The sequence below is a fragment of the Astyanax mexicanus genome, chromosome 7, assembly GCF_023375975.1.
Source record: "Astyanax mexicanus isolate ESR-SI-001 chromosome 7, AstMex3_surface, whole genome shotgun sequence".
NCBI lineage: Eukaryota > Metazoa > Chordata > Actinopteri > Characiformes > Acestrorhamphidae > Astyanax > Astyanax mexicanus.
Window position 1 is genome coordinate 30,215,902 of NC_064414.1, and position 23,176 is coordinate 30,239,077.

The 23,176-nt window shown below is 36.6% G+C and overlaps 2 protein-coding genes across 3 annotated transcripts in view; one reads left to right on the plus strand and one right to left on the minus strand.

The window, feature by feature from the left end:
- Positions 1–23,176, plus strand: part of LOC103023885 (exocyst complex component 3-like protein 4) — a 71,469-nt gene that overhangs the window by 6,217 nt on the left and 42,076 nt on the right. The window lies entirely within an intron of this gene.
- LOC103024407 (exocyst complex component 3-like protein 4) overlaps positions 5,515–23,176 on the minus strand; it is a 40,419-nt gene continuing 22,757 nt past the window's right edge. The window contains exons 6-15 of the mRNA XM_049481609.1: positions 21,053–21,671; positions 18,697–18,814; positions 18,484–18,609; positions 18,169–18,269; positions 17,710–17,808; positions 13,281–13,404; positions 11,598–11,720; positions 10,063–10,215; positions 7,624–7,745; positions 5,515–6,931 (exon numbers count right to left, since the gene is read on the minus strand). Coding sequence (XP_049337566.1) covers positions 6,715–6,931; positions 7,624–7,745; positions 10,063–10,215; positions 11,598–11,720; positions 13,281–13,404; positions 17,710–17,808; positions 18,169–18,269; positions 18,484–18,609; positions 18,697–18,814; positions 21,053–21,671 — 1,802 coding nt within the window. The 3' untranslated portion in view covers positions 5,515–6,714. The remainder of the gene's footprint in view (positions 6,932–7,623; positions 7,746–10,062; positions 10,216–11,597; positions 11,721–13,280; positions 13,405–17,709; positions 17,809–18,168; positions 18,270–18,483; positions 18,610–18,696; positions 18,815–21,052; positions 21,672–23,176) is intronic.

The following is a 23,176-nucleotide window of genomic DNA, read 5'->3' on the forward strand; positions in this document are numbered from 1 at the left end:
AGAGCAGTCTCAACAGTCTCGCCAGAAATCCCTGTATTAAAGTGAGGAGATCAACCTCAGTGGGGGATCAACCCAGAAACATGTAAGAGCTAGTCTTCTACTGTAAAGGATAATTGACAGTTTTAATTGTTGTTGTCACCTTGACAGAAAAGTGCACAATTTGACAGTCTGTGTATAATCTCATGTTAACAAGAACACAAAATGCATCTTGGAGCTGCTTAGATTTTGGTCGTCATGGTTAGGGTCACACAGAACATCATTCTGTTCTCTTTATATTCCAGGACATTGAATCCAGAGAGGCTGAGGCTGGCAGAGAAGACTATGGGCATCTACACTGTCTGAGCAGAGGGACATTGTTCTGATTGTCCAGGTGATGGACGCTTTGCTGATGTTGGTGTTGTGCTGGATGGCGTGGACGTTCTCCTTAACCTGAAGAGTGTCAGCCATGCATGCGTGATGCTTTATGGGCAGATTTATGCACTCAACTTGAGCTATCTAAAAAGCCTGACGCGTACATTTGAGGTGTACCAGAAAACCCTGATTGACCTGGACTCAACTAAGCTTACACCAAAAGTACATGCACTGAAACTCAAATTGTTCCAGTCATTCGGTTGGCAAATACCACCTCCCCCACACACAGTAAGACCGGATTTTGTTAAAATGGTCCCTTGGTTCTTGAAGGTTACGCCAGGGAAATAGCTGTTTAATAAAGTTGTACCTTGGTTGTCGAAGCATTCAAATTTTGTTGAAAGATCAGTTATGTAGATATGAAAAACTGTTAATTGATGCAGGGAAAATTGTAGGAAAGGAGGCAAACCTCTCCCTCTCTTCTACCCTCTGCCTTCTCTACTCACCTCCTCTCTCTGAGCTCCTGTAGGGGTAAGGTTTACTCCTCTCCTATCCAACCCTCTCCAAACCTTCTCATTGGGGATGGGTATTTTCCAGATTTTTCTTCAACACCTCATTGGTAGAATCCGCAGAGCCCTGACATCTAAAACGAGGCATTAATAACTTTTAAAAATGCACAAGTTTATTTAAAACAAAGTTTACAAGTTTTTACTACTGCCAAAGTCAATTTTACACTGGAGTTATCCATGTTTGTTAAACAATATTTGTTAAACAGAAAAGTACTTCAGTAATATTGAAGGAAAATTTTTGACAAACTTGGGTCAAAAGTATGACTGAAATGTGATTTTAAGAAATTATAATTTTGTGTCTCTTTTATGTTCGGCTTTATTATTAATAAAGCTTTGTTTAATCAACAAGAGGGTCTGATTGTTCTTATTATGATTGTACTGATTGGAAATGAATTACATAAATGTGATGCATTTTGATTCATTTGGTTTATTCCTTAAACATAGACGTTTAATTCAAATAAATATATGCAATTCATTTTGAATAGGTAACCTGGTTACGCTTATTATAATTCAAACTGTATATTTTATGTATTTAAAATAAATACACTCATTATTGTTATTAATTTAGAGTAATTATACTTTATTAATACTCATTACATAAACCTGATTATTATGCATTTAAAATAAATAAGCTGTATTACACGAATGCATATGCATCACATACGGCCTATTTGATAGATTTGTGTTAAAATTACTAAAAAAAAGTAAATGGGAATTTGTCATGTAATAAAATTACATAAATCTTAAAAGTTAGGGTTAAATATTTCTGTGAGTGTGTGTGTTTTTAGCATCATTGCATTTAATCACATTCATTGCATTTAATCGCATTCATCATCAAACATGATTAATCAGCATTAATTTTAACATATTATTTGTATTTTAATTAATCAATTAATGGAAATGAACACATTAACAACCTCAATTTATTTAAATGTTTTTGATTACTTCAGGAACCTGTCAAAACCCATCATTGTTACACACACCTTTATAATATTGTTGGAATTTCCTGAATCATTTTTAATGCAATACTAAACTTGCTCTTGATGAAATGTTGACCTTAGGCAATATGCAGATGGGGGGAAAATAGGAAGTGCTTTGAAAGCCTCGCAAGAAGTCTTTTTACTTTGTGCTCTTTTATCGGTTTTAGGCTTCCCTTTAACAGGGTGCACTGCCTTAATGGTTTATTAATTGTTCATTTATATGTGCCACAGAAACTCAGCTTGTGATGTGAGGTGATGGTTCAGACTGAAAATATTCCAAATATAGCCCAATAGTATTTATTAATTATTAATAATAATAATAATAATAATAATAATAACGTCAGAATTCAGATTTTAGATTGAGTGAGATTTCTCAAGTGAGATTTGTAAAGTAAGAAAATGACTTATTCTGTTGATGGTTCCAGTTTGGACTTTTGGAAGTCTAAGGGCACGTGGCATGTTCTGCGCAATATCTTTCAATAAAGTGAGTCTATACACGACTCTTTTATGTGATCTGTGTGTCTGTCGAGAGATGTAAATAACACTTGGTTCAAATGATAAGTGTTGGTCATACAAAAGGTAGACTCTTTGAGTTTCACCGAGAGAGAGAATGGCTGTTGAGAATGGGCTACTGAGAGTTCAGTGTATGTTTGGACTTCATGAGATAAAGTACAGAAAGAGGAAATATCGGAAATAGAAAAGATAAACAGATAAAGGGAAAGATTTAAATGACAGGGTATCTTGTTTACTTTATCAGTTTAGAGGTTATTCCTTACTGTAACTACATGAAAGCATGTTTATCTCTGTCTGTAAAGCGTATATACAGATGGCTGGTATAGGTCCAGTACTGTTGATCTGCAGACTCAAAATACAGTACATTTATTTTTACTCAATATAAGATAATCAATTCATTATACCTACAAACCACTTAATTTCTCTTTCCTTTTTAAATACAGTGGTAGGAGACATGTTCACTAATATAACAAAGCTATAATAGTCACAAGATATGTTGTATGTCTTTATATGTATACAAAATTTCCAAAGTTTGTAAGAATTGTCTGGGACCATTTTCTAGCATTCACTGTAAAAATCATACACTAAATGTACTGTTTATAAAAATGTGTCACGTGAGTTTACAAGAAAATCCTGAATATATGGATACATTCATCATCTGTTTTTCAGCTTTTAAATGTTAATTTAAAAAAAAATCCAAAATAAAAATGTTATAGTTTTTATAACATTGATACAATGTAAATGCTCAGTTCAGCTACATATAGACAAATTAAACGTTTTAATTATTTAAATAAAAAATATTTGTTTTGTAAATTTGATTAATTTGATTTGTTTTTTTTTATTGTGGTGGTCAACACTGGTGTTGAGATACAATTAACATGCTACCAAACCAAAAAATATATCTCCTGATCTCACAAAAACATTTTGTAAAACTTTGTAAAACACTACTTATGTAGTGTTCCAAATAATTCTTAATTGACACTATTAAAAACATTATTTATCATTTTACAATTTTACCATATTCGTAAGCCTAATAATTATAATATTTAATCAGATTTTAGTGTCAGTTAATAATAGTTGAGACATTAGTTAGGATGTAATTACTGTTATTTGTCACCATTATTTTGAAGTGTTACCTAACATTTATTTTCAGACAGATTTATAACCAATAAAACCCAGTGGGTTTTGTTTTTCTTTAAAGCTCTCTTCATCTTCTCTCTTCCTTTCTTCCAGTCTCGTCCGTTTCCTTCCTTTGTTTCCTTTGGGCAGAACAATCCAGTAAAATCACTGTTTTGCCACTGCCCTTTCCCCTTTACTGTTGCTTGGTAATAAAGACAGACACAATGAAATATATTGTGGTGGCACAGAGTACGGGTGGATGGGGTTATGAGTTGCTTAGGAGCTCACAGGGTAGCTTCCAGCACACTTTCTGACCACCCTTCTCCTTTGTTTGTGGTTATTTGTGGGGTTTAAATATGTATTTGTGTTATTGACATTTCTTTTTTTGTGTTAGATCCTTTGGTATAGTGTTGTCCACCATCCTGGTGTTAGTGTGGAGAGTGGATAAGAGTATCCACAGGTGGAGCCAGCAATTTAAGTAAGAACCACTGTTTGTTGGTGGTTATATCTCTTTCTGTTTTAATAAATGCTACAATATATCATTTTAAGCTGAAACTGCATGAAATAAAAAAAAATCACATAACGACTAGCAATAGTGTGATTCAACTTTTATTAAGATGATTCAGTATTTCAAAAGAGCAAAGGTACAGCTGATGTACAACTGTCCCTGAATGCACTTACATTTCAGTTATATATATATATACATATATATATATTACTTTGTATACATTTTACGCACAAGTGATAAATGCACATTATATAGCTATAAATAAAGCATTTGATTTATTCTCTGCTAGAATCTACCCCTTCAAAACAAAACATGCACTATTCTGTACAAACCATTCTAGTATGCCCAATCCTTCTGATAAGATGATTCAAGCATTTAATGGTTTAGACACTTTTAGAATTCACATTTATAACTCTGGTTAAGGAGAGAAACATTTTACATCAGACCTCTTCTTTCCTCTTTAAAGAAAATCTGGTGGTCGGGTTTTTTTCTTGACGTTTGAGTTCATGGCAGAAGTTTATTTTAAAAACGTAATATATTAATAGTAGTCAAAATAAATTATCAGACACACTTACAGTACTTAAAAGTTAAAGCACAGACTATTATTTAATTGTTAGTTTTTTTTTTTTTAGGCGACATGTTATTGGTTACAAACTTACAGTTGATTTGCTGCTTATTTACAAAGCACTGTTGCAATGCTGCATGCTCTACCACATTATTTAATCTTACACTGCATTACACTGCACTGTTTGGATTGTTATCATCAAATCAAATAAAATCAATTTTATTTATATTGAGCTTTTTACAAATGATGTTTCAGAGCAGCTTCACATAAATTGGGTAGCAGGACAAACACAACACATAAAATCTTACAAAAAAGATACTTCAGTTTCCCACAACATCAAAAGGTTCATCAAAAGGTTCATTCGCCAAGTCTGACAGACTCAAACCCACAACAGCGTCAGAAGACGAGATTCTGAGAATCAACAGCCTTTGTGACTGGTAGCTCACATGAGAACACATCAACTGCAACACTGGACCAAGTTTTAACTGTGAATGGAAGCTGCAGCTGAGACAGACTAAGTGGCAGTGAGAAAGACACTGCTAAAATGCTTGCTACTGAAACGATCGGGGGGATCTCAAGCATAGTGTACATCATACACTGATATTGAGCAACTCTTTGATTTGTTTTCATTGGAGAACAACAGAAAAAAAAATACTATGTCAAAAAACAATACAACACAATCCTATATCAAGTGATGATGTGGGCTGAGAAGTGAGGAAGTTCATTTGACGTTCATAGCCAACACAGCAAACACAACTGCCACATTAAATACCATTTGTGGGACTGTGTTAAGAAATGTGCAGAAAAGGTTAATATAACCACTGTAGGAGGAACATGTGGAAGTGGCCTATTATACATTTATACCACATACCAAGAATGATCAAACTGTTGAGTTGATGATCAAACTGAGTTGAGTGTACTGACAATAGGCACGGTTTGGTTGAATTGTCCTGGAGCACAGTTCTCCCCGCCTCCCCACTCCCTCGCTGGCACTCACATTACATTTAAACAATTCGTACCCAAGCACGCTTACGTCATTACTTACTGCTCAGTGGGCTTACTGGTGTTTTGCCGAATACAGCACCCTCGCTATGAAAAGCAACCCTCGCTATGAAAAGCAACCCTCTCTAGGGAGCGCGTACCCACTGTCTTATTGATAAAAGCAGAAATAATCCACTTTAACTTACTTAAACCATATCCGGATGGGATTAGTTTATCAGGGGGACGTCTGTAAAAAATATTTCACACTTCTACTCAGTGATAAAACTCTTGAATCTGGACTGCAATTGAAAAACAGAAGTGTTGTCACATGAGGAATTGGTTCAGTAACTCCTCCATTTCCACTAACTGTTGTGTTTACGTGGATCTCCGTGGAAATGCGCTCCCAAAGTGTATTTACGGTGTGTGGCAGTGAACAGAGATCTGTGTTAAAATTAATAAAATTAATAAAATTACCGGACGACCACAGAATTCAGCGAAAAACAGTAAACTATTCATTATTTGTTTGTTTTGCAAAGGTGTTTGAGACAGTATAGTGAATTGCATTAATTACTTATCTGTAACTGATTGGCTTGCTATATCCTGTGAAGTGCTACAGGGTTCTATGGTAGGGCCTGTGACACTGATAGAACTACACAGAAGCAAAATTGTGAGAGTACAGAACTTGTGTGGGTTTGCATACAAAATCTAATGGATTAAGCACTAAGAACAAATTAGTATATATTTTTATGAAACCTTTTATAAATTTCTATTATGAATATTTTTGTGGATAGAGCAAATACCATCTGGCGTACACTCATGGGATGCTTTCCAAACCACCAGTGGAACACATACCATAGTTTGGAAACTCCCATAGAATACACTTTGCAGTCCCCAGACATCTTAACAAAAGTTCATGTCTCGTACAATCAGGTGTAACTCAATAGAGATTTATCATTGTTTTTCATGCAATTAGATTCTAATAAGCCTTAAGATATAGACGTTTGTGAGGTTTAAGGGGTTAAAACATGAGATCTCTATTTTAAAAGTACTTGATCAGCATATGTCTAGTCTACAACCCCTCAGTAAGACAAAGGAAAAGCACACAGTGCAAAATTCACAGTTGTTTCTCGACTAACTGTCTGGGATTAGCATGGAGAAGCAGGAGAAAGGCAAGTTGGCCAGACAGTCCGTGTTCACTGCTGGCTGAATCTCAGTAAAGAGGGCATGCTCTGTCTTCCCAGATATTTTGTGGAGTCGTTTCAGCTCAGAGAGCTTCTGCAGAATCACTTGTCTCTCCCTGCCTCGGCTCATTCCACGGAAATACAGCACAGCTGAGAGATGTTTTTTACTGTGAGCAGAGAGATATGACGAGACATTGTTGAAGATAAAAAAGACATAACAATTTCCCAAATAATAACAGGGCATTTCTGGGAATGTGACTGGAAAGTCCTGGCTCCACTGTTGCCCGCACCCCCCCTACTAACCCTCCTTTCAAATCCTCTCCCACAGTATTTCCTGTAATTAAAAGGTGAAGGGAGTGAAGGGCAATCTCCAATGGTTTACGCTAAGGATGAGTGACTCATTACGACTTGTCACATGGTTTTTGGATTCACTTGCATGTCTGAAAGGAGTAAAACCTACTAAATAATGAATTTATAATGATTTCCCAATTAATACAGAATTTCTCAATAACCATATTCTTATGCAACCCAGCATAAGAGAAAATTGCTGAAACTCTGCCAAAGAGCTGTGTGGGAAATTAGAATTTATTGCTGGCTGAGAAAAAAAAGAAACCAGGTCACACTAGCTCATTAGTCTGACACAAACCATTGAACTGAGTTGTGTAAAGCATTATTCATCTGGTCAGTGGTCAGGGCAGTGGATAAATTGGAATTTCCACAGAAGTTTGGAACTAAAGTGAGATGAACCAATAATCTTTCTTTTAGGGTTCTACACAGATTATCATTGCTTTTACATCCTGGTGTACATTATCAATCACATGTTATATTTGGTGGAGAAGGATTGAAATGGAAGCCTCACCTGATGTCTGGATAGTCATTAACCAATGGCTTTAGGTTGTTCTTTATTTCGCTTTTATTTCTCTGTCCGACGATCTTGCTCAGGTGGTCTCCCACTGGGTAGAGCCAGTTTTGTGATGAGTTCTGTAAAGAATGATTAAAAAATGAATAATAACCAATAGTACACAAAATGGAAGCACACACATAGCACACTGCACTCAAAAGCATTTGTAAAGATTTTTAAAACTATTATTTTGTCATTCTTTTGACAATAGTTCATTGTAAACAGACCAAATAACACCTAACTCCTACACCTAACAACTGGGGTTATACAAATGGCCCATTCACTTACCTTATACCTTTACTCTCCCATGCACTCACCTTTACAGTGTTGCTTGGTCTATACTTCTGCATAAATATGACCTAATACATCATCAGATTTAAAATTCTAAAGGAATATGTCAGGACATCATTCTACAAAAGAATGGTTAAAGAAGAATAAAGTTAATGTTTTGGAATGGCCAAGTCCAAGTCCTGACCTTTATCCAATCAAAATGTTGTGGAAGGACCTGAAACCCAAGAACATCCCACAGTTGAAGTTTCCTGTTCGGAGAAAGGGGCTACAATTTCTCCAGGTTTAATTGCAGTTATTGCTGCAAAGGGGGAAATCACACCAGTTACTGAAAGCAAAGCTTCACAATTTGTCATTCACAAATATATAATATTGGATAATTTTCCTCAATTAATAAATGAACAAGTATAATATAATATATATTTTTGTCTCATTTGTTTAACTGGATTCTCTTCATCTACTTTTATAACATGATGTTTTAAGTCATATTTATGCAGACATTCAAATGGGTTCACAAACTTTCAAGCACCACTATAACTACCCACTGTCACTATATGGCAATAGCAAGAACCTCTATCTACAAGCTGAGTTGCTGTAGCCGTTTATGATCCAATCAGCAACATTTAACCCAGAAATGAATATCTGACACCTAACAGCACATTGCTGTGACAATTTATGATCCGATCAGAAACATTTAACACAAACATTAAACACCTAACCTTCCATTCCCCCGTACAATAACCTTCCATTATGCTGTAATTTACTTGTTTTTCTGACCACTTTACTATTACCATAAATAACACTATTTCCAGCCCAAAAAAAAAAAACAGAAACACGAGACAGAAAAATGGCTAAAAAAGTAATTGTAATGAAGGGGTTCCAGAGATTTTCATCACAGGTGATTTCCCAACTCAAGCTCCCCGATTAAACTTGGCTGATGTATTGAATCATATGTGGTAGATAAGGGAAATGAACACCCTCAAATAGAGGAAACATTGGAAGAAAAAAAAAGAAGAAAACAGTGTTTTGTGAAATGATTTAAAGAGCAAAGATAACTTTGCATCATTCTCTACACTTCTGCTTTTAACTTTCACGTGTTTACTTGGATAAAAAATGAAACAGTCACATTTCTGGGGATTTTTAGAGGGGATCACCAAGCTCACGCAAGTCAAAACATAATGAGTGAGAGTCTGAACTTGGTAGAGCAAGGTCAAACAAGCTCCAACTCAAATATTTTTTCTAACAGAAGTTAGTTTTAAACACATAAGTTGTATAGTTTAGAAGTTAAAATTCAAATTTGTGCAATTTCCTAACGTTAAAGGAACCACCAAGGTTTGTTCTTGATTTCTTCTATAAGTTAGAAACTATGATGTTTTTGAAGTAACCTAAAACAATCTCTCCAACTAACTACTTTTGTGATTTAAAAGGACTGTGTCAGTTTACTAAGTAGGACACAGAAAAAAGTGCCACCAGTGCTAGATACTTAATTGGCATTTAATTGGTTCAAATGAAAGACAGCACATTATACTGGTGGTAGATGTGGAATGATTAAGCTAGATCATATCATCTTAAAAAACTACTGTGGTTATGATTATTGCTGATAGTTTAATGTAGGATTTAACTTTTTTTATACCATATCAGGATAACTAGGATAATGGGTAAATTTATGCATGTAATTGTCACTTGACAGAATTGCAACAAAATGTGTAGTTGTTGATTTGTAACTATACTGGTCCATGGGCTGTGATCACAATCTCCTATAACCAGTGTTCGGTCATAACTAAAGCTTTCCAATGAATAAATCAACCATTTATCCTTTTGAGAGAAATTCCCATTGTTATTGTAGTAAGTTAATTTATAATTCATGAATAAAGGTAAAATAAATAAAGAACAATGCTTTGCCCTTTTATGTGATGATTTAACAAGATACAATCTAAAAGAGGTGTTGTGTCTAAAGTTGTTTGTTACAGGTAAAGTCCCCTCATTGTTTTATCTGGGCTTAATGTTCTTAAATCTGCTGAAGCATCATAACCTATGTGCAGTTTGAATTAACCCCATAGATTGCAGGCTGTGAGAAACAAAAAGAAAGCATGCAGAAGGTCGGTGTACCATTTCCTGAAAAAGCTCTCTGAGTTCACCCCACTGCTCGCTCATTTTCGAGGCAGCCTTTTCATTCTTCCTGTTTTTGCATGAGTAGTTATTCTTCATCAACTGAGACACATACTCCTTCACCACAAAGTATTGCACCTCACTTACAAGAGCCTGTAAATTAACATGTGAAAGACACGGAAAGATGTTACTAAAGATGTTACTAGAATGAAAAAACTGAGAAGCAAAAACAATGCAGATAACACTAAAAACACATGCATCCTTTGTATAAATAAAAAAATAAAAAATAAAATTAAATATTATAACTTCAGGCCACTATTTTATAACAAATAGATGACTAGACATTTTCACATTTATCTGTTAAGTCCACACAATAAATCCACACATATATATACTTATATATATATTCTTAAAACTTCCTTTTATATCTTTTATATATTTTTTGCCACATATTTTGCCATGGAAAGAGATCAGATAACTAACTTTAGTTTTTTGTAGGTTCATTCTTTGTAGTTAAATATGTCATAGTGCTGTACAATATTTTTAATGGTTTTCAAGCACTGAAACTCGCATTCTATTAAAAGAGACTGTTATATATATATATTTTTAAATATTTATAAAACAAATATTTTGGTGTCATGTCTTAGCAGCCTGACTTCCCTTTAATCCAGTCCACATGAATAGTATTTGGAGAGTGACTCAAATATTTTGTTGTTTTGCTTCTGTACATTACCCCAATAATTTTGAAAATTGAAAATGCAATCAATATTTAACTGAATTGATTACCTTTAGTTTAAATTTAAGAGGAAAATGCATTAACTATTTAAGAATGTCAGAGTTTTTACATAGTCTACATTTTCACAAGCTCAGAAGTAATTGGACAGAAGCTGTTGATCTTTGCCAGAAGGCATCTTTTAATTGTGTATTAAACGTCTGCATCTTCTGCACTTGACTACATGTTGTGAACAGGGTTTTCTTTCTCAAGTGCAAGTGCATCCCTTCCTTTTCAAAATGTACCAAATTGTTGATTTGACCAATCCCTAACTTTCTGCGCACTGTGAACTTTTGGAGGTTCTTCATGTTGAAACTTGCTTTAAGGAACCTTCAGAAAACTATTTTCTTCTAAAAAAATATTCTTGAAGGTTCCACAAAGCACCTTAGAGCTTTCCTCCACATTTTCAAATTAAAGAACCACTGAGATTTTATAAGTGAAGGTTTTGTTTTCCAATCTAATTATGGCATCCTTCATTTGTATCACCACCTCTTTGGACCCTAGGTTTAGTGTTCGTAGAAACAGCAGTAAAAGATTCTAGACCTTTTATCTCCTTAATTTGTTATTAAATAATTAAATAACTTGTTATGAAATAATGAAATTCTGAGGTCATTTTCTGTATGTATCACAGAATATTAGTTAAATATCAAATTACTTTTGAGCTTGTGGAAACTAATATGTTTAATTTCAGATTCATTAATGCTTAAAGGGACAAAACTAAAATAACACCTGATTGGACCTGACTTTAAGTAGGCTTTCTCACCTCTGCATGTTGGGAACTCATGTGTTTGCACTGTTTAGACAGATTTTCGATCCTGGTAGTAAGTTGCTGGAAGTCTTCGTCAGTCGAGAGCCACTTCCTTGTTAACATCCTCCTCAGAAAGGGCTGCAAAAAACATTAGGAGGTCAGCATTCTTTCACCGCTCAAATTGAGTGACTATAAGTTTGGAATGTGATCCACACTCATATCTACAACAATCAGCAAGGGTGTCGCTATGTCTACGTCTAATGGGAAAGCTGGGGGGAGGTGCAATAGTCAGCCCCAATTAAAAGTGCTAGCCAGCCGTGGTTAGCAGTAGTTAAATATGTCATAATGCTGTACAATATGTTTAATGGTTTACAAGCACTGAAACTCTGCATTCCATTAAAAAAGACTGTTATATATATTTTTTAAATATTTATAAAACAAATATTTTGGTGTCATGTCATGTCAACAGCCTGACTTCCCTTTAATCCAGTCCACAGGAATAGTATTTGGAGAGTGACGCAAATATTTTGTTGTTTTGCTTCTGTACATTACCCCAATGATTTTGAAAATCAAAATTGCAATCAATATTTAACTGAATTGATTACCTTTAGTTTAAATTTGCAGTACTAGCCAGTGCTTGCTAGTGCTAGCCAGCCCCAGTTAGCAGTGCTAGCCAGCCCCAGTTAGCAGCACTAGCCAGCCGCAGTTAACAGTGCTAGCCAGCCGTGGTTAGCAGCACTAGTCAGCCCCAGTTAACAGTGCTAGTCAGCCGTGGTTAGCAGTGCTAGCCAGCCGTGGTTAGCAGTGCTGGCCAGCCGTGGTTAGCAGTGCTAGCCAGCCGTGGTTAGCAGCACAAGTCAGCCCTAGTAAACAGTGCTAGCCAGCCGTGGTTAGCAGCACTAGTCAGCCCCAATTAACAGTGCTAGCCAGCCGTGGTTAGCAGTGCTAGCCAGCCGTGGTTAGCAGTGCTAGCCAGCCGTGGTTAGCAGTGCTAGCCACCCGTGGTTAGCAGTGCTAGCCAGCCGTGGTTAGCAGCACAAGTCAGCCCCAGTTAACAGTGCTAGCCAGCCGTGGTTGGCAGCGTTAACTCCCTTATATTCTGTACTTCATTTGAGTAGAAGAGTTAAGCGTCAAAGGTGAGATTTACGGCCAGACCCTACTCAGAATTCATACAAAGGCTCACTGGATTATATGGCGCACTGATGATTTTTGGGAAAATTAAAGGATTTTCAGTGAGCCTTATAGTTCGAAAAATACAATACATTAAGTTTCCCATTTATTATACTGTGTCTATCATTAGTACAACCAACTTATTTTTAAGGTAAATCAAAACTACAGTGCTCATGTTATAAAATAGATTAAATCACATTGGCATTCTTAAATGAACTAATAACAATTTAAATTGAATAGATATATTGCCCAAAAATGAGAAGTTATGGGCATAAAATATGATAGCTTGACCTCATCTGATTAAGTGAATCCTATATCCTGTTATGTTGTTTTAATCATTAAGATAACATAATAATTGTGGGTCACCTGGACAGGGATTAAGCCTTTTCATAGATTTTATTGATATTTTATTTTCAATAGAAAATCTCCATTCTAAATGCTGTGTAACACTAAGCTTTATCCCTTTCTGTGAAACAGCCCATAAATAAATCTCTTAATCACATCAATAAGGTCAGGTTTTAAGCGCACCTTTGCATCAGTTTGGAATCGTTCCAGCAGAGTCTGACTCAGACGGTGAACCAGTCCATCCACCTCCTTGCCCAGCTGTTCCATCTGCTGCGGGCAGGTGTCCCTGTAGCCCTCCATGTGCTCTCTAAGCGACAACACACACATATACATACAAATTTTACTAAAACTGTTTTTTTTTTTATTAAAATTATGTGTTAATAGCTTTATTAGAGAAATGTCAAATATATTTGGCCTCTTTGGTACACAATGGTGTTTGTACATGTTATATTATAAACATCCTAAATCATTAACACTTTACCTCAATCCACTGTCATTTACTCACTGACAGTGTCACCTGTATAAGCAAAGCCACCTTTAAATCAATGAAGCACAGGTGTGTATTAAAAAACAGTTACATAACCACACATAATAACATAGCAACCAGTCAGACCTGTTAAACTAATTTTACAGAATAAGACAGTCAACCTGAAACTTATGATGGGTAGGAATACTTGACTACAAATGTAGTGTCAGAAAATGTTCAAAACAAACTACATGCAAGAGTCAGAGAAGTGCATTATATCATACTTAAACTCTTAAACTCCACAACATCACTGGTAGTTTCTGTTTTTCTCCTTACTTGTATAGCTTCGGGACAATTCCGGCACTTTGCATGTTTTTATATGTATTTTAGAAAAGTAATTCTTAGTGTGTAATAAATATCACAGAACTGTTTAAGGACATAAGCTATATGGCTGAGTAGTGTTGGGCGATATGGGAAAAATCATATATCACAATACAGAATTTTTTATATAACGATAACAATATATATCATGATATACCACATTTAAGTATGTTTTCAGTCATTCTTCGAAAAATATGACAAAATAATATCATTGCTTACTTTTTTCCAACTTTTTATGAATAACTGATGAAATTACTGTAGAAACAATATTTATCGTCATATCGCACAGCACTATGGCTGAGTATAATTAAGTACAGTGATTTATTTATAATTAAATACAGTGATTTAATATATTAAAACTAGTGTTTTGTTCAATAATGTTTTTAGAATAAAATAAAATAAAATAATCACAAATATTTAATAGTATATTTAGAGGATTACAAAAGATATACAGCTCTCAAAAAAAATAAGACAACACTTAAAAATTCTGAGTTTCTTTGATTTTACAAAAATAAATCTCTTGAATATAATCAAGAGGAAGATATATGATCACAAGCCATCAACCTTGAAAGCAGTGTGTAAGACTGGTGGAGGAGAACATGCCAAGATGCATGAAAACTGTGGTTATTCTACCATATATTGATTTCTGAACTCTTAAAACTTTATGAATATGAACTTGTTTTCTTTGTATTATTTGAGGTCTGAAAGCTCTGCATCTTTTATATTATTTCAGACATTTTTCTTTTTCTGCAAATAAATGCTCTTAATGAAAATATTTTTATTTGGAATTTCGGAAAAATGTCCAAAGTTTATAGAATAAAACAACAAGGTTAATTTTACTCAAACATATCGCTGTAAACAGCAAAATCAGAGAAACTGATTCAGAAACTGAAGTGGTCTTTTAATTTTATCCAGAGCTGTATATACTTAAAATTTTAGCATGTTTCTGTTTAATTATGAAATCCATACCTAGGGTTGCAGCGGTAACCGGTTTCACGGTATACCGTGGTATTAAAATGCACGGTTATCATACCGTGTGTGTTTGCTTATTACCGGTAAAACGCAAGCCAGCGGAGAAACTCACCCGCGCATGCGCAACTCTGCTCCGCTTCAGCTGCTCAGCACACAGCGGTGAGAACAGCAGAAAGTGCATCAGACTAGAGCTTAGATTCTCTGCCCGAACCAGACCTGACCCGAGGTCCGACCCGAAATCGGGTCCGTTCGGGCCGAGATTTCCCACCACATTCCTCGGGCCGGGTCGGGCTCTAGAAAATAGTCTGAGATGTAGGCATCTGTTTTTTAATTCTATATTTTATTTTTAAATAAAGCTCTGGTGTGATAATCACTATGTTAATGCTAAGTAACCAATTATTATTGTTAATGAAAACGAACCAAATAACGAAAACTGAAACTTAACTAACTTAATTATAAGCGCTGTTTTCACTCCCGCAGTTCTACAGCGGGGGGTGTTGTGCCGATTCTGTCCGCGAAGCGGGAGTCGGATTGAGCAGGGAGTCGGATTCGGCATAACAGCGGCAGCACGGCTGCACCTCGCGGCCCGCGGTGTTAGTTGTAAGCGCTCGCGATAGCCGCAAAATACGACAGAAAACACTGAGAAACTGCAGAATTATGAATTGGACTAAAATGAGCACGAGGAGATAAAAGAGAACCTTTACCTGTGAGTACCTCACATCAGAACACGCAAATCTCTCTCTCTCTCTCTCTCTCGCACGTGAACTTCTCCGCACTGTGTTTAGCTGTTCTTAAAAATAATTTTAATTAAATAATAGTTCTATGCTTCCATGTTAGTGTTAATTTACATAATTCTGATCATATTTCGCTCATTCAAACAGTCCGAAAACAGACTTGTAATCTTGTAATCAACAAGCTTGTAATCAATGTGGCCGTAAAGTCACAGCTAAAGGAGGAAATACATCAAACCTGTTCTCCCATCTCCGAGAAGACCACCCCGCTGTGCAGCGCAAAGTATGTGTTCAGTTTATAATTTTAATCTGAACATAAATAAAACCTCTTTGTAGTCGTGCATAACCCATGTGGTAAGCGCCCGCAAAAGCGCTGAGTTATGCGAAATTTGGGCACGCAGGTACAGGCGTGAAGTGCGTGCTACGATGGATTCACGTGTCCGTGTAAAGGTCCTGGCCGGACTGGATGTGAAAGACGCCGTTCATTTACATGCGTTCACTTTAAGCCTTCACTACTTAAAGTGAGGATCATGTCAGAAATAAATCCCCTCTTTCTGCAGTATCTGGTTATATACCAACTTTTTTTATATATATACACTCTTAATGCCCTTAAGAGTAGTGGAAAAACATGGTTTCCTTCACCTGATGGTGTAGTTTCTACAATCAATAGTTAATTGAACAAAAAAATAACAATATATGTAACAAACTGTGATACCGTGATAACCGTGATACCGCGGTATTTTCCGAGACGGTTATCATACCGTGAAAATCTCATACCGTTGCAACCCTATCCATACCTGGACATTAATAATAAGTTAATGTCTTCAGGCTTCTGAAAATGATTTTCTGTGAAACATAAATTAAAATAGCATAGCTTAAATCGAAAGCACTTGCTACAGCATTGCAATGAACTCTAAACTGGTTTATATGAAAGCATGTCAAGGTTTATTTTTGTGGTGAATCTTTAAGGCTGTGTCTTCAGGGGACTTTCCCAACTGGCAGCAGTGCAGACAGTTTAGAATTGATGCTGTTTCAATGAAAGCATGTGACTTAGCATGGTAAAAACATGTGAAAGTGGTGAACCCAATTTAAACTGAAATTCTGAATGACCTATTTAAGGTACGGGAATTTGCTATGTCCCACGTAATGGAAATTACGTACCTATACCTACAAGCTATAGGTAGCCAGCAAAGTTTTGTCAAATTAACCTTTACCCCAACCTATTTTATTACTATTTACCTTCTATAGTAAACCATTTGCAATCACACTTTTTTTTAATATATATTTGCGGACACTTCTATATTGTCTTGACACGTTTATCGCAACTATCTTTAGGGGAGCTTGTATTGTTTTGTTCTGAAAATATATGTCTGCTAGTGATGTCCTGTTAAAGTTTTTTTGTCCCCCAAGCCATTCCAGTTACTGATCTGATTCAAGCCCTACAACTTAGGTAAGACGTTTCAGTAGTTTACACTACTAAACACTGCTAAAATGACTTTATTTTTTTATAAATATTTTACATACTGAGACATTCTAAACTGATTTGAACTTTTTTTTTTGATTTGAAGTTTGCAAGGCTCTGAGCTTAGCTAAACTGTTGCATTAAGAAGCTGAGTAGTTGTCCACAAATTCTAATATTCCGTTCCACCTTAAACGAGTATCAGTTGCGTTTTTAGTAGCCTGCTGGTCACACATATGAAACAATCTAACAAGGGTTTGTGGTGATGGCAGGCATGAATGTCATGTGGTAACATTGTGGTGCTCTTTTACTTTCTTCCTTTAACATTGAAATGCAGTGAATTGTGGGTAACCACAGGCCACGATGGATACATCAGTTGCGACCAATCTTGGATAGTATTGGGACATCGCTTCTGTTTTGGTACTTCTGTTTTTAAGACTGTTGATATATTATTGAATTAGAACATCCCTAGAACATCAGCCCCTTTTGTTAGCTCTTAAAGTGAACTCAATGAACTCAAAGGGAAATGACCAGTATTGCAACATTAACATGTTTTAAATTGCTTCACCTGCTGGGGGTTTCATTGTGTGGTAAAGTACCTACTTCAGTGCACTGAAGCTGTTGATGTAAGTGATGTGATACACGGCCCATAGGGAGGAATCTGTCAGAGCACTGCTCCACTGCACAAAGGCTGACTCAAAGCTGTGGAAAGGGAGAGAATGATTTTAGATACTGTGCAGACTCTAGGGGGTTGAGGAAATCTCATGATTTTGTAACATGGACTTTATAACATGTCAACATTGCTGTGGTCTGCAATCTGACAACAGCAAACTCATGTTTAACCCACTGGTATGCACTCTGAATCTCCTAGGTTTTTTGTTTTGGTTTTGCAAAAGCAGTCCCTTTGCTCATATGGTGCAGTTTTAGTGGGGATGCTGAACTTGTTCCAGGAAAACTCTGCTTCAGTTTGATGTTAGCCGAGAAAAGAAAGTGAAAATAAAAGGAACATATGGAACAGGTTGTTCAAGACCATTTGAATTTAGCCAGAGCGAAAATAATTACCGTTTTGGAAACTGTTTCAGCTCCTCAAGACAACAGCGCACAACATTCTGCTCCAGTTTCATATCAAGCCGCCTGGTTGCCTGAGCTTTTCCCTTTATATTCTGCACAAAAAAGAAAAGAGGATGACATGAAAACACACAGCAGGCCTTCAGTGTACTCCACTGTATCCAATATAGAACAATATTGCCCCCAACTGGAAAAGCAAAGCTTTGCATGGACAAAAGGGAAACCACGGGGTTCCCATTCTGCCTGTTTAATGAAAGCTTTAACTACAATTATCATGTTAATGGAAGTGAGCAGCTGAGCAGTGCTTACCGTCCAGATGTCCATGTGGATGTGAGAGTTATAAAGGTCCTCGTCAATCTCTGGTTCATTGCTGTCTTTCCACATTTCCTCATGTTCCAGTTCAATAACCTTGTCCAGGGATGACCTCATCTCTACCTGTTTTCAACAGAATTACGTTTATTTGTCCTTGAGATTCATCATATCACTTAAAAAAAAAGCAATCTGTCTGTGCTTGCATTTCACCTGTACACGAGTGCAGTATCCAGTCTTTATCTTGTTCATAAAATCCTCATCCAGTTTCAGGGTTCTCTGCTCTTCCTTTAGTTCTGGTTGCAAGGAAATGCTACCCATAATCTTTTCACTGTTTGAAAAAAGGAGACAAAATACTAAATGTTATGAGCTTGTGGTACACAAACTGTGGTACACACAAAACATCTAAAAAATGTAATGCGTGCACAAAAATATTAATGATTTACATCTAAAATCTTTTGTTTAGTGTTTAACCTGGTTTAACCTGGTTTAACCTGTATGTAATCTTACACTTCAGTTCTTTAGAGTTTAATAGGCCCTAGAATTGAACCCTGTGAAACTCCACAATTCACAATAGTTTCAGTATTAGTAATAACAGCTAAATTTTAAGCCTAGGGTTTAAGGGGTGCCATGTAGACTCTGTAGTACACTACATTCTCTCCTGTTATTTCCTTAGTCTTAAGTTTTGCGACATGTTTCAGTAGGCATACTGCATTTACAAGAAACAATAATCAATAATTTGCAGATTGCAACATGGGTAAAGCCCATACAGTAGCCCCAGTAGCTGTCCCACTAGGGCTTAAAGTTTTTGTGGATTCCTGCTTCAACACACTTTCTGCAATTCTGACAGGGCTTGATATATATATAATAATCTGATTAGTTGAATCAGGTGTGTTGGAAACATAAACAATAATTAGTGAGGATGCTCGTGCACCACCATGAGCTATTGATATTTCGTAATGCATCAATCATCCACGAATGAATTGATGGTGAATGCTGGGCCTAATATGCATAAAGCCTATGTTAGTTATAAAGGTAAGGTAGTCTAGTATGGGGTAATGACAATTCACCTCTACACACTGGGTGTGGGGGCATCCAGAATGTAAACATATACTGTCAGATGCCATAACAGTGAATAGTGTCTGCTTTCCTCAACAAGGTTGCACTGCCCAAACCTGAATCTTTTTTACTCTGTCAATTAACCCAAAAACAGTCCATGGTGACATATATGTCACATACCCTTTAAAAGCTGTGTAAAGATTCCTACAGCACTTTGTTATTCAATTTAACTAATAAGGTTCCTAAGTTACACATACTGAACATCCTGAATTACAGGATATCATTACAGGACAGAACTAGCTCATTTTTGTAAAATTTATTTTGGTTTCTATGGGTCTATTCCAACCATTCTTCAATTAAATGTTTTCAATTCCATATAACTAGTTCTGACCTGATTTCTTGAACAAAATGTCAAAGTACATGCTATGAAATTGTTGTGTCACATTAAATCAGGATTTTAACCTTAAAATATTTACAGTCATGTTCCTATGATAAAAAATAACATGAATGAGCCGCTCACTAAATGTATTTAATTCAGTTTTGAATTATTATTTATATATCATTTTTAAATCAGTATCTATCTTAAATCAGTATCTTATCTATCTTTAAATCATTCTAGGCTCTTATGGGTTAACACAATGGAATGAATTAATATTACCTTAAAAATTGCTCTGATACTGAATATGACACTACAACAGCTTTTACACCTTGTGCAACTCTAATTTGTATTATAGTGAAAAAAATCAACCAATTAATTCATTGGAAAGTAGTTTTTATGTGTGTAGTCGTGGCCAAGAATTCAAACTCTGCCTACAAGAGCTTCACTGTACTTGTGCTCATTTTGCTGGCAAGAAAACCTGTCCCTCTGGAAACCTGACCCTCTGAAAGCTAGCGAGTTACTTGAGACTGTCCATAAAGATTAGCGTAGCGCTGTAGTATTTGTGGTATTTTAAGCTAAGCTCTTTGTCCTTTTTGAAAAAGGTCTGAAATGATCTTCCACCTTTAATGTCAGCAATTGTCCTTTTTAAAGAAGTGTTGTCAAAACAGATACAGTCATGTGTTAATAAAGGAGTGTTTACTGAGATTTCAGTGAAGAGGTTAACAAATAAACTTGTTTGTTGTTAGGCACTAGTAATTATGGGGTAAATGATACATGTAAATACATTAATTATCAAATTATCAATTACACCATGTAACTTAAGTCCAATCTACGTCAGAGGGATTCATATTTACAGAAAACAGAAAGCTTGTTCTGTATACACAGATGACATTGATGCACTAGTTGTATGCTTGCCTGTTCCCATCAAGACAAAACCCATTAGTTCTATACTAATTGTTACTGTTATAAATGTATTACTGGACAGTACATCTTCTCTATTCAATTTATTTTACAAATTGCAAATTACACAAAATGCTAGAAATGCATTGACCTGTCTTGGTGCGTCTGATTGGATGATATCACTCAAATGACTCAAAAACGAACCTCACTGAAGATAATCCAGCTCCTCACCTTGTGTAGCGGTGAATAATAAAATCCAGAAGAGCATGGTAGTCCCTCATCTCTGTCACTTTTTCCAGAAGCCTCTTCAGGTGTTCTCCTACAACCTCATGACAACATAATGTGTAGGTTTCAAACACATTAAAGCTCAGTGGATAAGAGTTAACAAGCTCTGTCTTCACTTTCTCTAAGTCTTCCACCACGGCTTTCCCGAGGAGCCCTAAGTGCACTGCCAACCAGGAAGCACTTTCTTCATGGCTATTCAAATGGACCCCCTTGACAGTGTCTTTCAAGCCTTCCTTTACTGCATCCCTCCATGCATCCCTCCATCCACTCATCCCCCCCAGATCTCCTTCTCTTTTCTCCTCTTCTTGGATGATGCAGGCCACATGCACCAGCAGCTCCTTGTTGCGGGAGGGCAGGGCACAGGATTGCCGGACAATGGCGTTTAGCTTGGTCCTCAGTGAGTTGTAGAGCAGACTCAAGTCTTTCTCCTTATGGGCCAGTTCCACTGGAGAGTCCTCCTCACCTAGAGCTGTCCGCTCATGCTGAAACTCCTTCCGCAGAGACAGAAGGTTCAGATAAGCCTCTTCCAAGACCTCCATCTCAATCAGCTTGTTAATCTGCATTACTAAACATGGAGATGATCAAGAAAAACAAAACAAGACAAAGCAGTAAGTATGATCAACACTGGGCACTGGATCCCTTTCTTTCTCTAGAGAGACTTCAAATAGCTAATTTGGCCAGAAAGCTGATATCAGATTAATGTAGACCACTAAGACTGCAACCTCCCAAAAACCTGAAAGCCAACTCCTTCAGAACTCTGGCTAAATACACACATTGTCAAAGAAATGGCTGCAAAAATAGTTACACACAGAAGGAAGTGTCAGATTGCAATGCTTTTTAGAAGGAACATAAAGGTTATAAGGGGTATAATGAATGGATATAATAAATGATTAAAAAATTAGACTGACATGGGCTACTCTTATTTACTGAACTAAACATACAGAAGTACTGTGTAAAGCATGTGTAACGCAAATGCCAAACATCTCGGCATTAAGTGGTTCCTATAGCGGTTCCATAGAGGTTCCTACTGGTGTCCTCCAATAATCTTTCCCATGCAGCTTTAATATTTGCACCGTTCCTTTTATTTTTCTGTAAGGGTGAAGTGTTTTTTATTTTTATTTGGGTAATAGGTCTGGCAATATGGCTGACCATGGCACAGTATCTGTGTCTTCAAGGCAAGCTCTTGAGCAATATGTAGATGAGCAATGTCAGGTTGGAATAGCACACATTACTGTGCGTTTGGAAAAAGTAGGACCACTGGTTTAAAGACCTCATTAATGTAACATTGGCTGTCAATGTGCCCATAACAAGGACCAAAGGTAATCTAGCATTCTTCGAAATTGCATCCCACAACATGACGCCAATCTTTCTGGATGTGTGACAAGAAAAGTTGATTTGGCTCCACAAACAAATTTGTGGGTCTCCACCAAGAAAAATCGACTACCCACCAAATTGTATTCCTGTTGATTAATTTCTTCAGTGTGCAACTATTTCATTGAGGTTTGAGTGTTAAAACAGAAAATTCTTTCTTTACTTATAAGTAGGCCTGGACAATAATTCGATAACGGTATTTATCGCGATAAGAAATGTTTCAATAACGGTGATATCATTTTTGTGTCATATCGATATGTATTATTTACAGAAACACGGCTCAGCTGCGCTCCGTTCGGCCCCTAAAATCTCTCGCGCTGAAAATCTCTCGCGCTGAAACTCGGCCGCGCTCCGGTCAGCATCTAAAATCTCTCGCGCTGAAATTCGGCCGCGCTCCGGTCAGCATCTAAAATCTCTCACGCTGAAAATCTCTCGCGCTGAAAATCTCTCGCGCTGAAACTCGGCCGCGCTCCGGTCAGCATCTAAAAGCTCTCGCGCTGATACTCGCGCTGAAGCTCGGCCGCGCTCCGGTCAGCATCTAGAATCTCTCGCGCTGAAAATCTCTCGCGCTAAAACTCGGCCGCGCTCCGGTCAGCATCTAAAACCTCTCGCGCTGAAATCTCTCGCGCTGAGGCTCGGCCGCGGTCCGGTCAGCATCTAAAATCTCTCGCGCTGAAACTCGGCCGCGCTCCGGTCAGC